Raw genomic sequence first — 14,669 nt, forward strand, 5'->3', positions numbered from 1 at the left:
ACTAGAGCTTTATTTTTGGCAATAGAATAAACATCAGTACTTGTAATCGAGGCATTTATGCCGTCATTTGTGTTCAGGACAAACAAATCATGTCCTGACTGTAAAGCAAATTACATTATATCTTGTGTTAGAACTGCTGTGTGGTATAAGGACACAAAAACCTGTACAGACTGTCTAATCAGGTGCAAGACTTCACTGCTGTCACCACTTCATTATAAATGTGCTGATTTTGGGAGGAAAGTCTGCAAAAGATGCATGTGTAGGACAGAAACATGAATCATGTAAAGGGGCTTCTAAATATTGTTGCTGGTTGCTGCAGTTCCCCAAATGTGGAAGTCAGACAGGCCAAACCTGTGCAGCAGCATTAATGCACTGGTGAGAGGAGGCTCTTGAGGGCAATAGAGATGCCATAAGTCCAGCTGAACATCAGTGAACAGTGCAAGGGTTGTGATTCCAGCTTTAGATGTGGGAATGCTCGAAGAATGAGCTCCCTGTGTCAGTGACAGAGCTCTCCTCCAGACAGACCCACGCCAGGGCTGGCACGAGGTTTGTGCAATCCACAGGCATCTCTTATGGAGGCTGTGCAGAAGCTCCAAAACACAGCTGTCACTCACAGGTGACACTGTCAGGGAGGGGACATTGGATAACCCTGCATTCTCCCTGTCCTGCTGTGTGTGTCCTTCAGGATCCTGATGCTGAACTGCAGAGGGGTGGCTCAGCAGGGGCTGGGCTGTGCTGACACTTCTCCTGCATCATGACTTCATTTGTACAAAGGAGAGCTGAACCAGTACAGCCAAGAGTGAAGCCAAATATGTTTGGTTCAGTTTTATCAGAACCCAGACAGAAGCTGTGTCTCTGTGGGATTCTTCCCTTAATAACAGTTTAAAGTGGTCAGTCATATTCTGTCTGGACTGGGTAAGAACCATGTCAGCATGAATGCTGTGGTACTAACTGCACATCTGCCTTGGTTACATGGAGATCTTCACAGATTCACGTGGAGACATTTGTTGCTATTCACAATTACCTCTAGCTGCCTAAGCACTGCAGAACTCTTGGGTCTTTAGCATATTTTGTGTAATTTTGATGCTGATTCCCAAGCACATTTGGTTGTCTGTCATCTAAAGCAGCTATAAAACCAGATAGTGAAAGAAGCTGGTAGGCTGAAGTGCTGGGGGAAAGGATTTAAGATACATATACAAGGAAACATGAAGTATTGAGTCATCGACCTTTCCTGGGTCAGCATAGCAAACCTGACATCCCAAAATGTGGATGGAAGAGGAGAGCTGAAGATGGTCCTCCTCCTGTCAAATCTAGCTCTGACAGAATGAAAACTTTGCATCTCCCTGAATTACTACATACCTCAGTAAATTCACCTCGAAACAGTGAGAGTGATGCTAAAAAGCTCAGAAATAGCTGTAGTGTTGAAGTCCTTTGTACTGGATTAAGGGGGTTGAGATTATTGGAAGACTGGTGGCATTTTAGATGCCCATTTATCCACACCTGTGTTTAATGACAAGTTATTTAATACAAAATAATCTCCATCTTTTTTTTTTGTCTCATTAACTCTTCTAACTGAATTGTGTTCTTCAGCTGCCTTTCAGGGACAGTCCAGAGCTGTGATTGTAACTCCAGCACCTTTAAAAAGAGAGGGGATTTTGACGCCAGCCACGTCTCAGTCTAATGTTGCAATTGCACCAGCTGGAATTGTCAGAGTAAGGAGAAGAAAAAAAAATTACATATTTGTTTTCTAGGCCTGTTATTTGCAAGTAGTGAGAGCCATAATGTGCTCAGGCGGGTAACGAGTCCACTAAATCATCTGTTACCCAACGTATGCATTTGTGCATTCAGCATTATGTTTGCTTATTTTTAATGTAGCCACTTTATGGGCTTGGAAGCACTTTATAGCCTTGACAGGCTCTGTTGTCTCACACAACAGTAAGATTCCAAGGAGGCCTGTATTCACAGTGCTGTGGATGGGGATGGTTGGTGCTTTAACTGTGCAGAAGCTGGAAGGAGCTTTCCTTTCACCTTTCCACTGCTATATTGGAAAACATGCCTTGGGTATGTGAGTGGGTTTCCCCAATATGTATGTGCAGGAAGATGGAGATAGAATTCAGTATATTATGCTGTTGATGTGTTGTAATACTGCTTTAAGTTATAAAAGGATGCTGGTCTCCTGCCAGAAGCCTGACTTTGGTGCCTGCCAATTCCTTATATATTAGCCCTTGTTTCATGTCATCAGATTGTTAATCATGTATTATTAATTTGCTACTTTTAGTGAAAGGCAAGGTAACAAATCTCTCTCTCTCTCTTTTTCTTTCTTAATCTCTCCCCCTGCTTTCTCCTTTCTCTCATCCCTTCTCTCCCTCTGCCCCTCCTGCTCTCTCTTTCTCTGTTTTCCTCTGTGCTGTTTCTGTGCTGTTCCCAGGCTCCCGGGGTGACGGAGTTCCGTAGTAACATTCTGGTTGGTCCAGCACAGCGAGCTCCAAGTAGTCAACAAAGCCAGTCCACAGTCTCACATCTCTTCCCTCCTAGTGTAGTCCAGGATGTGTTGGTGAAAGGAGAGCACATCCCTTCCCACTGTAGCAGTTCACAAGTTCCCTCACCTACACCTAGTAAGTTAGAAAGCTGTAAGCATTCTCTCTCCTGCACATGGAAGTGTGTTTCTGTTGGGTAGGCAGGGTGTAAATGGGCCTTGAAGATCCCTGGATAATTTTTTGAAGGAAAGGCTTTTCAGGCCCTTCTACCCCACAGCTTCCGTTGCATCCAGTAGTTGGCAATTTTTGTTGTAAATGTTCAGTGTCCCCACAAACTGATTTTGTGCTTCCTGTAAGTGGCTCCTTTCTAAAATGATGTGCTGTCGTAGTCACCAAGAAATGAAAGGCCTCTGTGTAGGGAGTGCTGAATAGGTTTGTTGCTCAGTGTCATAGCTCTGATTTTGACTGGAGGATCTCAGACACAATCCTTGTAGGTAAGTGCAAAGACTCCTTTTGCATGTGCATTGATGGAGCATTCCCTGGGCTGGTTCTGGTGGTAAATGGCTTCTAAGTGTCATCATCATGTCCCAGGCCTTTGGAGACAAATGGGGGAGCCCAGCAGGACGGTGGAATCACAGTCTGTGCATCCAACATGCCTTTGCTGAAGTATGTGTGTGTGAAAGGACTGTTACATCTTGCTATTCAGGATGTATCGTGTGACATGATATCCTGAGCTTTCCCAGCAGTCTTGATGTTTTCTAGCATGTGATTGCTGCATCAAACAGTGTAATTTGGTTGCCAACTGCATTTCAGTTCACTTCTGAGTAGAAACTTCTCACCGGTTATATTTGCTACAGAAAGTTGTTTGTTAATGTGTCTTGTATTTTTTCCCTTCTGAAGGCCGGGACTGTCAGAATTCAGGCCAGGGTTCCCCCTGCACCTCTGAGCAGAGCCCCAGTCCGCAGTCTCCTCAGAACAGCTGCTCAGGAAAACCTGCCACTGACCCTGCTGTGGCTGCGTTTAAGGTATGTGTCTGTTCCCTTGAGGGGTTTTTCTTCTTTGCCTTCCCAGGTGCTTTTCTGTCCTGATGTCTGAGCACGGGCTAGAGAAGGTTGTGCTTCAGGACAGTAGCATGTTTGTGTGTCAGGTTTAGGTTACTGCTGCATCTCTGCTGCTTTGTGAAATCCAAAATGTCAGACTCTAATCTACTCTGCTCCTCAGGGATGTGTCACCAGAGGGGCCAGTCTTGGCTGTACCTCTGCAGGTCCTTCTGGTCATGACAGCAGTTCCTGCTGTGGCTCACAGGAGTGTTGTGACAGGTGTCAGTTTACTTGGTCAAAGATTTCAGGCTTAGTGTTCTAAACCTTGGCTTTTTGCCATTGTTCTGTTGGGGCTCTTCAGTCTGCAGGGCTCTGGCCATCGCTGGAGGGGAAGTTCTTGACCTGCTGAGTTACTTACATGTCTCCAGTGATGCTATGCTGCTCCACAGAGAAGCAGCTCCACAGACTCTACGAGTTACCTGTAAAACCCTTCAGGAATCACTGGGGTAAGAACTCGGCGGTCTAGAGATAGCACCGAGCGCTGGTTGTACCTCACACACGAGCTGACCTTGTCAGAACACTTTCTGTGGTGGTATGAGAAACTTCTCCACAAAAACCCCATCAGAACCATCAGCTGTAACCCTCTCATTCATTCTGTTGTGAAAGGGAGCATCACTTAACAGTTTTGCAAGTGCCAGCCCCCTTCTGGCTTTCCCTGGCCCTGTGTACCCTGTGAGTTGGTGGCAGTGTGGTTACTCCAGGGCAGACAGGTAAGTTAACACCTGCAGCCTGTCACTACACTCAGGTCTGGATCTGTTACAGAGGACAATCAGAGCTGCCCCTTGCTGTCCATGCTGCAAATTACTCATAAAAGTTGGCAGGGATTTGCTTGGTATGAAAGCTCACAAGCAGTGGATGCAGCCTGTTGTGCTGCTAGAGAGTAAGGCAACAAAAGAACAAATTAGTAGGATTGGCTGATGGTGGGAAAGTGGAAAAGCAGGGACATGGCTATGAAATAGGCTTTACAGCCATGTAAACACACCTGCTCTGACAGGAATTGCTTTGGGTGTGTACTGTTAGTAACTTTTTTGTAAGGCCAGAGAGAGAAACCATGATATTTGCTAGGCTCCAGATGTATGTGCTTTTGTTCCTATGTATTGTTAGTTAGATTAAACACTTCTGTATTGCTGGCTAACATGGTATTTCAGTTTGGCAAAGCATAGAGGGCACTGGAAATCAGTTCTGCTCGTGAACTTGCATTTTCTTTGATTTTGGGCAACCACTTCACTGCTTTATGACATTGCTTTCCTCCATTTTAAAGTGGGGTGATGGTGAGAAAGCCTCACTCTGGCAGGAATGTATTCTCAAAATGCAAACCCTGTTAAAGAAGTTTCTTCATCCCAGGTTTCCTGTGGCAGACTCCCAGGAAAAAGCAGTAACTGAGTGGTGCAGCAATAGGAACAACTCGGGCTGGTGCTGCCAGAGAGGGACTCAGAACAAAGAAATCCCAGGGCTGTTACACAGTTATGGTCTCTGCACCTCCTTCACATACCTCTGTGTGGAGTGGGGATTTTTGGAGTCGTATCTGGAGTTGTTTTGTTCCTTCCTGGATCGTTTCTCTGTGTCCCTGCTGTGGCTGTGACACCATCCCAGGGATGCTCCGTGGCTGTTCCAGGCTCCAGCTGAGCTGGGCAGGAGCCACAGGGCGGCGGTGTGGCCCCAGCTTTGGGAAGGGATCCTCAGCAGCTCAGAGGCCCTGGGATAATCTGGCATTCCCAGGGCCAGAGCAGAAACTAGAGCTCCTTTTACAGCTTGCAAAGTCTTCTCTTTCTGTGGACACCACCCTTGGCAGCTCCTCTCAGTGGTTTATGTAGCTCCCCAGCCCTGGGCTCCAGGGGCTGCAGGATTCTCCTGTGCCTAGAAAATCCTGCCAGCTCTTTGCTTTGTTACTCATTTTGAGGTGTTTCTACCACAGGCTGGACCAATTCTGGGTCTACTGATCTTTGTGCTTTTGATAATATAAATCCTAAATATTTTACATCCTGATGACACAGCTGAAGTTTAGAAGGAGGTGTAGGGTAACCTTTTCTTCCTGTTAAAGCACTCCACAGACAAACAGTGTCTTTCAAACCTTCGTGTGCTTTGCTGGCAAGTAACAAATCATGTGCATGCAGTACAAGTCTAGAACCTTCATGTAATAAAGTATCTTTCAGATTTTCTCCTTGCCATCCTGGCATGTGATGCTTAAAATAGGTGCAGATGTCAGAGGTGGGTTGGTCCACAAACACACTGTCAATTCAGTATTAAGATTCTGGAGAGTCATTCCAAGGGAGACTGTGAATGCCAGCAAGTCATCAAAAATGACACTGAATTTGAGTAGCTGAAATAGTCACAGCGTAGTGAAGGAGAACAGCATAGACTGAGCTGATTTTATTTATGCAGAATCGAAGGATGAGGCATCTTTCAGAACAAAAACGAAGGTCTAATATCAAGATTGGTTTCAGTGCTCTCAACAGCTTGGTGTCAGCCAACTCCAAGTCGGTAAGTACTGCAGCAGCACTTAGAGTTTAATGTGAAATGTAAGAAAGAGCCATTCTAAAAGCCTTGTTAATAAATGTAATCATTTCACTGCTGAGTGGTCAGCTGAGCATAGAACACACACTGCTGGAACACAGCAGTGAGCAGAGGTAGAATGGAAAAGCTCAGATAAATTCCTAAAATTTTCTACGCCATTGAGATCTCTGCCTCCCAGCAGGAGTCAGAGGTGTGGTCAGTTCAGATGATTTGGAAAATCTCTTTTAGGAGTCTTTACACCACCCAGCTGTCTTTAAGAATCAGGCCCTTTTTTTCCCCTTTCACTTGTCTTTTGTGCATGGGTTTACAGAGAAAAAAAATCCCAAATGATTTTTCGTTGTCAAATTAGTTTGTCCAAACTAAAAACTTACTTTGGCTACACTACTTAACTTAGTTCACTAAATTGAAATACAGATACAACTGCACAAAAAAATTCTTGGTGACTTTAAATACCAGGAGATTTGAAACATGGAAAATATGAAAGCTTTTTGTGCAGCATGTTGATTTGTTTACGTTTTTATAGTTTCAGAAATTTAGGCAATATGTTGTCAGAATTTCACTTCCTGACTTGAATAGCCTATTTTAAAAGGAAGTCCTTTTTGAAAATTCAGCTTTACTGAAATGTCTGATTATTTTATTTCTCAAGTACAGATATTTAATTGGCTCTTCCAAACTGAAGAGTATTATTATCTGTCTCCTTTGATGGGTCCTTCTGTTTAATAACTTCAGGTTTCCCAAAGTAAATATTTTATATTATCAACTTCAAGCAGAGCTTTCGCTAGCCCTATAAATCTGTCTGGAGATGTAGCACATCCTTCAGCACATAAGGAAGAACTATAAATATTTTTACGAGGACAGATAATGAAACAAAACATTTTAAATTATTAAAATTCTTCTTTCAACGAAGTAGCAGGAATGTAATTTATGGAAGAAAACAACCCAAACAGTACAGGTTCTGTACTGGAGTGCAGAGAGGATTTAGAGAAATGCAGAGTTGAGCATCTGAAGCGTTTTGCTCTGCCTGACCGTGTGCTTTTACACACAGTGGAGGAAAATTAAAAGGTGCTGGAGTGCAGGTTAGGAGGACCAGCTTCACGAAGCTCAGGTTGTTTCAGGAAACGAGCTGTGTGTCTGTGCTTGGCCTAGATCAGCCACGCCATCACGCTGCAGAAGACAGTGGAGTACATCGCCAAGCTGCAGCAGGAGAGGACGCAGATGCAGGAGGAGACCAGGCGCCTCCGGGAGGAGATCGAGGAGCTGAACGCCACCATCCTGTGAGAACGGGGAGCTTCAGGGAGGGAGCAGCAGCTTCAGGAGTGCCTGGGGCAGTAGCAGGGAGTGCGTGCTCAGTGTCACACCAGGGAGCAGAGGGGTGATGGACACAGCAGAGCTGCTGCCAGCTCCAGGCAGAGCTGCTGTGGGATGGGTGCTGGTGCAAGCTGTGGGGATTCCTGAGCATGGAATGCGCAACAGGGGCAGCATCAGGGAGGATGTGTCAGGCCAGAATAGTTCTGAGAAGTCAGGGAGGATGTTTTTATCAAGCTCATTGGTGATTGAGCTCTCACTCTTCACAATGGCTTTGCTGAAGTTTTATTTTCAAATGCAGTCAGATTTTATAGAAAGTTGTGGTTGAGTACATAAGACCCAGAACTTGGGCTCCAGAGGTTTGCCACTGGCTGAACATAACTGTGATGAATCACCTTCCCAGTGCCTCAGTTTGCTCTGTGGGTTTATGATTATGTACTATTGCAAAGCACATTGAGAACTGGAGTGGCTTTACTTCCATCTCCAGAACTTTAACATTTAGACATAATGTTAGAATTAGCAGCAAATCAAAATCTTTACACTCTCAGGGCATGCACTGGGAAGCCCCTCCACCAGGGATACCAAGAATACACCCTTTCCTCCTGCTGCAGTTTAGTCTGGAAGGGAAATGTCCTTTTTGGTGGGATTCTGACCTCCAAACTTCTTTCCAGTTCTTGCCAGCAGCAGCTCCCTGCTACCGGGGTTCCTGTGACGCGGCAAAGGTTTGACCACATGAGGAAGTTGTTTGATGAGTACGTGAGAAACAGGACCCTGCAGAACTGGAAGTTTTGGATTGTATCCTTTTATACCAGCCTGATCAACTTGGGCTTTGGTACTTTTAGAGCCAAAAACTTGGGATTCTGATATGTGACTTTAAGCCAAGTTACTTAAATAGCAAATGTCCTTAATTTTCATCCACATCTGTGTGTGGATATGGATTCATGCAGAACTTGTTCACATCAACGTGTGGGAGGTAGCTGGAAAGTAAAATGCAATGCAGAGGCAAGATTTCCTTGCTAGGTTATTGTCCTGCAAGAAATATTTGTGGACTCTGCTGGAACTGCAGCTCTGGTTGTCTTTTGGGAAACATACATAGTCAATTTTCAGGGGGAAAAGAATTAGTTACCGAAGCTGTTCAAAAACTTGCATGTTCCCCTTTCCTTTTTTCCTCTTCAGGTCAGTGTGGAGGAACTTTGCAAAATATAATAAATATCACTAGGAACTAAGGTTCAATTTTTTCCTCAGTCTTAGATTTGAAAATACAATTATTTAAATATTGCAATCCCTCTGGCAGTTGAAGTCCATTTAGAAATCCAATGTTTTCTGTGCCATAGCCATTCCCATAGAATATTTTGGACTCCCCCTTTGTTGTCTCCCTTGACATTTGATGGTTTGCAGTTCAGCATTATTATCAAGCCATTGTTTGAGTCCTTCAATGGGATGGTTTCCACAACAAGCTTTAAGGATCTGAACGAAACTGCACTGGCCTGGTTGGATCAGCACTGTTCTCTTCCTGTTCTGAGGCCAAGTAAGTGGATTCCATCCATCAGCTCTTCAGATCATAGAAAGTACAATATAATAGCATTTTTTTAAAGTCTGAGCATGGCAAAGAAAGCACATGATGCTGAATGTGACTTTCGCTTCCTTTTTGTTAGCTCAGTGAAAAAATAAGAGCCTCTTCTGACTGTGAAGACAGAAAAAAAAAGTTGAACAGACCAGAATTTAAACTGTCTTTAACTAGACTTAAATTTCAAAAGCTTGGCTCTAGTTGGAGTACATTTGGCAGTGTGATTTATCTCATAATGAGGGAAGACCTCTGAGATTTGTGTTCAGCTTTGGAGTGACCTCCTGTTTGAACATCATTGCTCGATTCTTTCCCTCTTGCCTTTCAGCAAGAATTTAATTTACTTTTATAGCTGTCAAGGGGTGCTCTCATTTGCAGAAGAAATACCAGTCACATTAACAGCTTTTCCTGATGCTTTCCTGCCTTTTATTTTTGCCAGTGGTGCTGAACACCCTGCGGCACCTGAGCAGGAGCACCTCGATCCTGTCGGACCCGTCGCGGCTGCCGGAGCAGGCGCGGGAGGCCGTGGCCAAGGCCAGCAAGAGAGCTGGGGACACCTAACAGCCAAAGACACCGCGGTGCTTGTCCAGGGGTGGAGAACCCGCCAGGCCCTGCCTGCCCAGGCCCCTGCAGTCCGTGCACTTTAGAAGGGCTTCTCTCCATCACCCGAGATGTTCAGGGCACCCGGGCCTGCCTCGCGGAGAGGCGCAGGCCAAGCAGCGTTGTCACAACATTCGGGTTCCTCCCCAGTGCTGTGCTGTGCTCTGTCATGTGAGAAAAAAACACCAAGCTCAGGTAAACTCAGCAGGTTTGTGCCCTGCAGGCAGCAATAGATCTCCATCAATGCATCCTTATGCAACTAATGGAACACTCTCAGTTCTCTGAAGTGTAAGTCCTGTACACCGAGGAATGTGCTCTTCAAGGGGAGAAAATACTTTGGATTTCGTGAAGCAAAATGTGCTTTTTGTTTTGTTTTCTGGTATTCAGTTCCATGTGTTTTACTTGAATAGTGAAAATTGTTAAACAGGATATGAAAAACCAAAGGAGAAGAAAAATCCGTCAGTGATGTCAACTCATGGCAAAAATACTAGAATTAAAATCTCAGGCTGTGTTTTGTGTATTTTTATTTTAATGAGTGTATCATTGCATTTGATCAGTTTCAAGATATGCTTTATTTTCTAGTAAATAAAGTAGCTGATTTTTATTTTTTTTATATAGCCATGTAAGGGAGTAGCAGGCTGTGCAGTAAGTGCAAGAAAGCAGGTTTAGATTGTATAAATTCTGCAATTAGGATAAATACATGAACTTTATATCAGTTTAATCAGTGAACTATTTTCTTGCACTCTGCCCAGTTCAGCTGCCATCCTCACAAAATGTGCACATATAAAACACATCCATAGGTAAATGTAGTAGCACTTCAGAGACAAGAGTTGAGTTTGTAATGTTAAAAAATTGGCTTTTTTATTATCTCAGAAGCTATATCAAACCACAAAGACTTGCAGTCAGTTCTTTGCTTCTTTGTCGTTTTTTGCTTTTTCTTTCTGCCTTCTGTCTGAAAAACCTGAAGGACTTTGCTAGGCCTGGTCTGTATGGGAAGATATGTTCAACATGAGTTACAGAACATGTAAAAATAAGTTTAAAACTCAAAATACTGCACAACATTTTCCTGGGACAGTTTCAGCACGTACTGTGCTCTGCTGCAGGTAAACTGAGTCCCGTGCCAGCAGTGATTGTCCATCCTTAGACAGCACTGGGATGTTCATTCAGCTGATTGTTCATGGTCTGGGATCATCCCATGCCCCCTGTAATTCCACTCACAACTTGATCCTGATTGTTCAGAGCTGTGCAAATGGTGGGAACCCTTCCCTGGAGCAGTTTTCTTCCAGCTCCAAGAGCAGGCTGGAGGTGCTGTGCAGCCTCTCACAGTGGGAGAGTGAGGAATAACTGGAACTCTTGGGGGTTGCACACTGTGAAATGGGCTCAGCAGGTTCTCCCTGGGGAAAGGAGCTTTTCTCAGCATTGTCCCCAATCTCCTCCACTTGAGGGCCAAAGTTTGGAAGGAAGCAATTGGCCTGGGAAGTGGGGCTGAGCACAGGCAGTGGTTTTGTTCTTGTTTCTCCTTTGTCCTGAGTTTTTGCTGCTGATGGCTTTTCTTGCAGAGTTTCCTCTGTGCGAGCAGCAGTGTAGCAAGGACAAGGCACAAAAGGTGAGCCTCTCCCTGCATGGAAGGGACTGAGGGCTGAAGGGGAAGGCAGAATGTTAAATTTTGTACCAACACAGCTTCCTGGAGCTGTGCAGGCAGAGGGGGAAATACTTTTATTTCTTCTTTTTTTTTTTTACAGTAGATTTGACATATAATTTGAAGTTCGTGGCACATGTGAAAACCTGTGTCCCTGTGATAGAAGCAACAAAATTCCAAGTCTCAGCCAAGGAATGGTATGCACAGGTTGTCATAGTGATGAAATAGTGAGTAGATTTTCTGGAGGGATCCATTCCTACATCTTTCATAATGTTGTAATCAGTTAAGCAATATTCTTTTATCTGGGTAAGAAGTGTTGAATAAGTAAATCCTTTTTTGAATCACGGCTTTCAATCCTCCCATTTTTATCACTGGTTGTGGATTTGACTCCAGTAAAATCATTTTACACTCTAGTGAGCTGAGGATGTCCCTGATGTCCTTTACTCAGTGGAATGGTCTCAGTGTTTGTGTGTTAAAAACATCTGGGTTTCTAGCAAGAAAGCAGCAGGCATATTGCCCAAGGGCTGGTGTTTTTGCTGACCTTTTCAGATGAGCAGATTCTTTAGTGCCTCCCTTGCAATGTGATCTCCTGCTTGTCAGCAGTGATGGTGTGTGATTTTTACCATTGCTGGTATCGATGACGTGGGAGTTTGGTCCCAACAAGCACAGTGCAGTAAAATCATCCTTCAGGGCCCAGGGAGGTGTGAGAACTGAAATCCTGACATCCCATAGCTCACTGAATGGGCTGGAAACTGAAAGCAGCCTGAAAGGAGCAGGGAGGGGAAATGCACCTGAACTGCCAAAAACTCTGTCCATTCACAGTTTTGGTGTGGATGGAAAACTCATCCATCAGAATGCACTGTGAGCTGGTTACAATTGGAGGGAGAGTGTAACAAATTGTGGTGCAGAAACAAACTCAATGCACTGTTAAAAAACTCCAAATCTTAAAGAGAAAAAAATTAAATATTGCTCACTTAGGCAAGAGTGTAGGAGGGAGGAAAGGAAAAGTGAAAAGATGCTTCCCGCTAGTGCAATTACCAGAAATGATGTGGCTGCTCTTTGAAGCAGTGATTCAATAAATTCTTGTCACCCTGTTATTGCAGATCAGAATTCTTTTATCAGTCAGCCTTGTGAGGAGAGTGATCTCACTTCAGTTGGAAACACAGGAGGAAAAAAGCTGGTTTATGTCTCACATCTGAACAGTAGAACCACTAAAGATTGGTATGGAAAGAGGATGGACCATGTATGTATTAGTTCCTGCACAGTTTTCCACTTTGATTTATGTTTAAACACTTTAGTCTGTATTTCTTACCCATGGAGGAGTTTAAATATTTTTTTCAAAGTTTGATAACAATTTCTCCTGTAATTTAAGCACTCTGATTTCCTCAGTGTCACCAAAGTAAGCAAGCCAAACACACAGTGCCTATAGTCTGCACAGAATTGCAGGTGCTGCACATCTGTCTGGTGCTAAACTTTTGGAGAACCCCCATATAACTGAGTACAAGTCATATTCTGTCAAATCCAAATGTTTCCCTCATTAAAGGAATGGCTAAATAACCTATTTATGGCCTGTGATACGCACAAAGCCAAACTGGGATTGTCTGCTGGTTCTTTCTGACCTCAAATTGTATTAATTGATATACTGTAGGTGTCTCCACACCAAACACAAGTTCTGGAGAACGTGGGCATTATCTGGTGTAGTTATTAGCTTGTATTGTAATTATTGGCCTCGTTTTAGCAAGAGGAGTAAGGGGTGAAGGTCCAGGAACAAACTAGAACAGAAGAAATTGCTGAGGAGTGGGATCAGAGACAAGTGCACACTTCACCATGACAGTCTGATCTCTGCACAAAACCAAAGGATTCCTGGTTAATACCATTTGGCCTGACTGGAATGTTCTTCCATGCTTTCCTAGACCCCTGGGGAAGGCTTCCTTCAAGGGGGTGGTTAGTAGAATGTTTCCATCTGTGCCTTAGATCTTGGTGTCTTGTATGCATTTGATTAATCATAAGTCACTCATTTTTGCACCTGAAGTGATGCTCTGTGGAAAATTCAGCGAATGGAGGAAGTGGGGCTTCCCTGGCTTTTTAGAGGATTTTATCTTTGTGGCATTACTGTGACCCTTTCAGGCTGAGGCTGTGAGTAACTAACTGTGTCTGTGTTTGGAAAAAATCACATCTTTCCTGCAGAATCCACCCCTCTCCACTGCCATGTGCAGGAACACGTGTGCACAAATGGACACAACCTGTGCTCTGCCAAACCCAGGAGACAGGCAAGGGCTTCAACCTCTAAATCTGAGATGGCTTGAAAAGACAAAGGGCTGTCAAATGTATTGAAAATCTGCCTCCCTTTGTACCTTCAGGTTTTTTTTACATTCCTGTGTGAGTGTGTGTGTGTTCACGTGTGGTAGAAAGGACAGGGACTGGTAAATTTAGTTTTGTTTGCTTTTAAAGCCCAAAACTCCTGAAAAGCAGTTTGAAAACAGGAGAGGGAAGCTTACTGCAGAAATGTTCAGTAAGATAATGCTTATTTGAAGGCTGTTTCACTTTCTCAGTTTCTGGAGTGGATAATTCTTGCCTTGATGTTGCCAGCTAGAAGGTACTGCTGAAAATTGAATGGATTTTTCATTGTTTTCTCCTTTTTCTTTTTATTTTTTGGTTCCTTTCCCCCTTATTGCATGGAAAACCACCAAAAATCAAAAGGCTGATGGCATCCAATTCAGGTTCTTTAGGGATTCAGTCACACCAGTCTGGAGGACTCTGGACAATTGTTTGTAATTTTTAGGAGTTTTTAAAATTAGGTGAGACATTAGGAGTTTTTCTATTACTCCTCAATTTATACACTTGAGTTTCAGAGGAGATGTTTTGTTTTGGGTTTTCTTCTTTTATAGGACCCCAATATTTTTCCCACAATATCAGTTAGAGCTGTAGTTTTCTTTGGTTTCATTCTTGGTTGGATTTTCTGCTCATTTACTGTGTTAGAGCAGAAGTGGTAGAACCAAACTGTAGCTTTATCTGTAAAACTTGAGTTCTTCAGTTACAATTATGGTGACTTCAGTGACAAAGAAACACACTTTAGGGATGTAATGGAATTAATTTGTAGCCGTTGTCTGAACTTTTTATATCTGAACTTTTCCAACATGGATAAGGTTTTCAATCAAAAGATATCAATATTACGAGCAAGCTTTTTAACAATACAGTTAATAAATAGATAATTTTCTTCTTCTAACCTTGTATTTAAATGTGTTTTAAGTGAGTGGAATTAATTCTTGTTAAGAAAAAAGGAAAAAAAAAAGGCTTGAAGGTATGAGGACTTCAGGTTGTGCTCTTGCTTTGCTTAGGTTTCCTGTTCTGTTGCATGACAACTTCTGTTGTGCTGTTGAAATGTAGCACTTTTCAGTAGGTATGTTAAATTGTGCAATGCATTTTTTTATATTTACAACCAAAACAATAAAGGATATTTTTTGGAAGAA

The 14,669-nt window shown here is 43.4% G+C and overlaps 1 protein-coding gene across 1 annotated transcript in view; it reads left to right on the top strand.

Moving 5' to 3' along the window:
• Positions 1–14,669, top strand: part of MLXIP (MLX interacting protein) — a 43,920-nt gene extending 29,251 nt beyond the window's left edge. The window contains exons 10-17 of the mRNA XM_063415666.1: positions 1,591–1,712; positions 2,429–2,615; positions 3,378–3,502; positions 5,960–6,058; positions 7,238–7,365; positions 8,068–8,191; positions 8,795–8,924; positions 9,400–14,669. Of these exons, the coding sequence (XP_063271736.1) occupies positions 1,591–1,712; positions 2,429–2,615; positions 3,378–3,502; positions 5,960–6,058; positions 7,238–7,365; positions 8,068–8,191; positions 8,795–8,924; positions 9,400–9,521 (1,037 nt within the window). The 3' untranslated portion in view covers positions 9,522–14,669. The remainder of the gene's footprint in view (positions 1–1,590; positions 1,713–2,428; positions 2,616–3,377; positions 3,503–5,959; positions 6,059–7,237; positions 7,366–8,067; positions 8,192–8,794; positions 8,925–9,399) is intronic.

The sequence above is a fragment of the Prinia subflava genome, chromosome 19 (assembly GCF_021018805.1).
Source record: "Prinia subflava isolate CZ2003 ecotype Zambia chromosome 19, Cam_Psub_1.2, whole genome shotgun sequence".
NCBI classification, from domain to species: domain Eukaryota; kingdom Metazoa; phylum Chordata; class Aves; order Passeriformes; family Cisticolidae; genus Prinia; species Prinia subflava.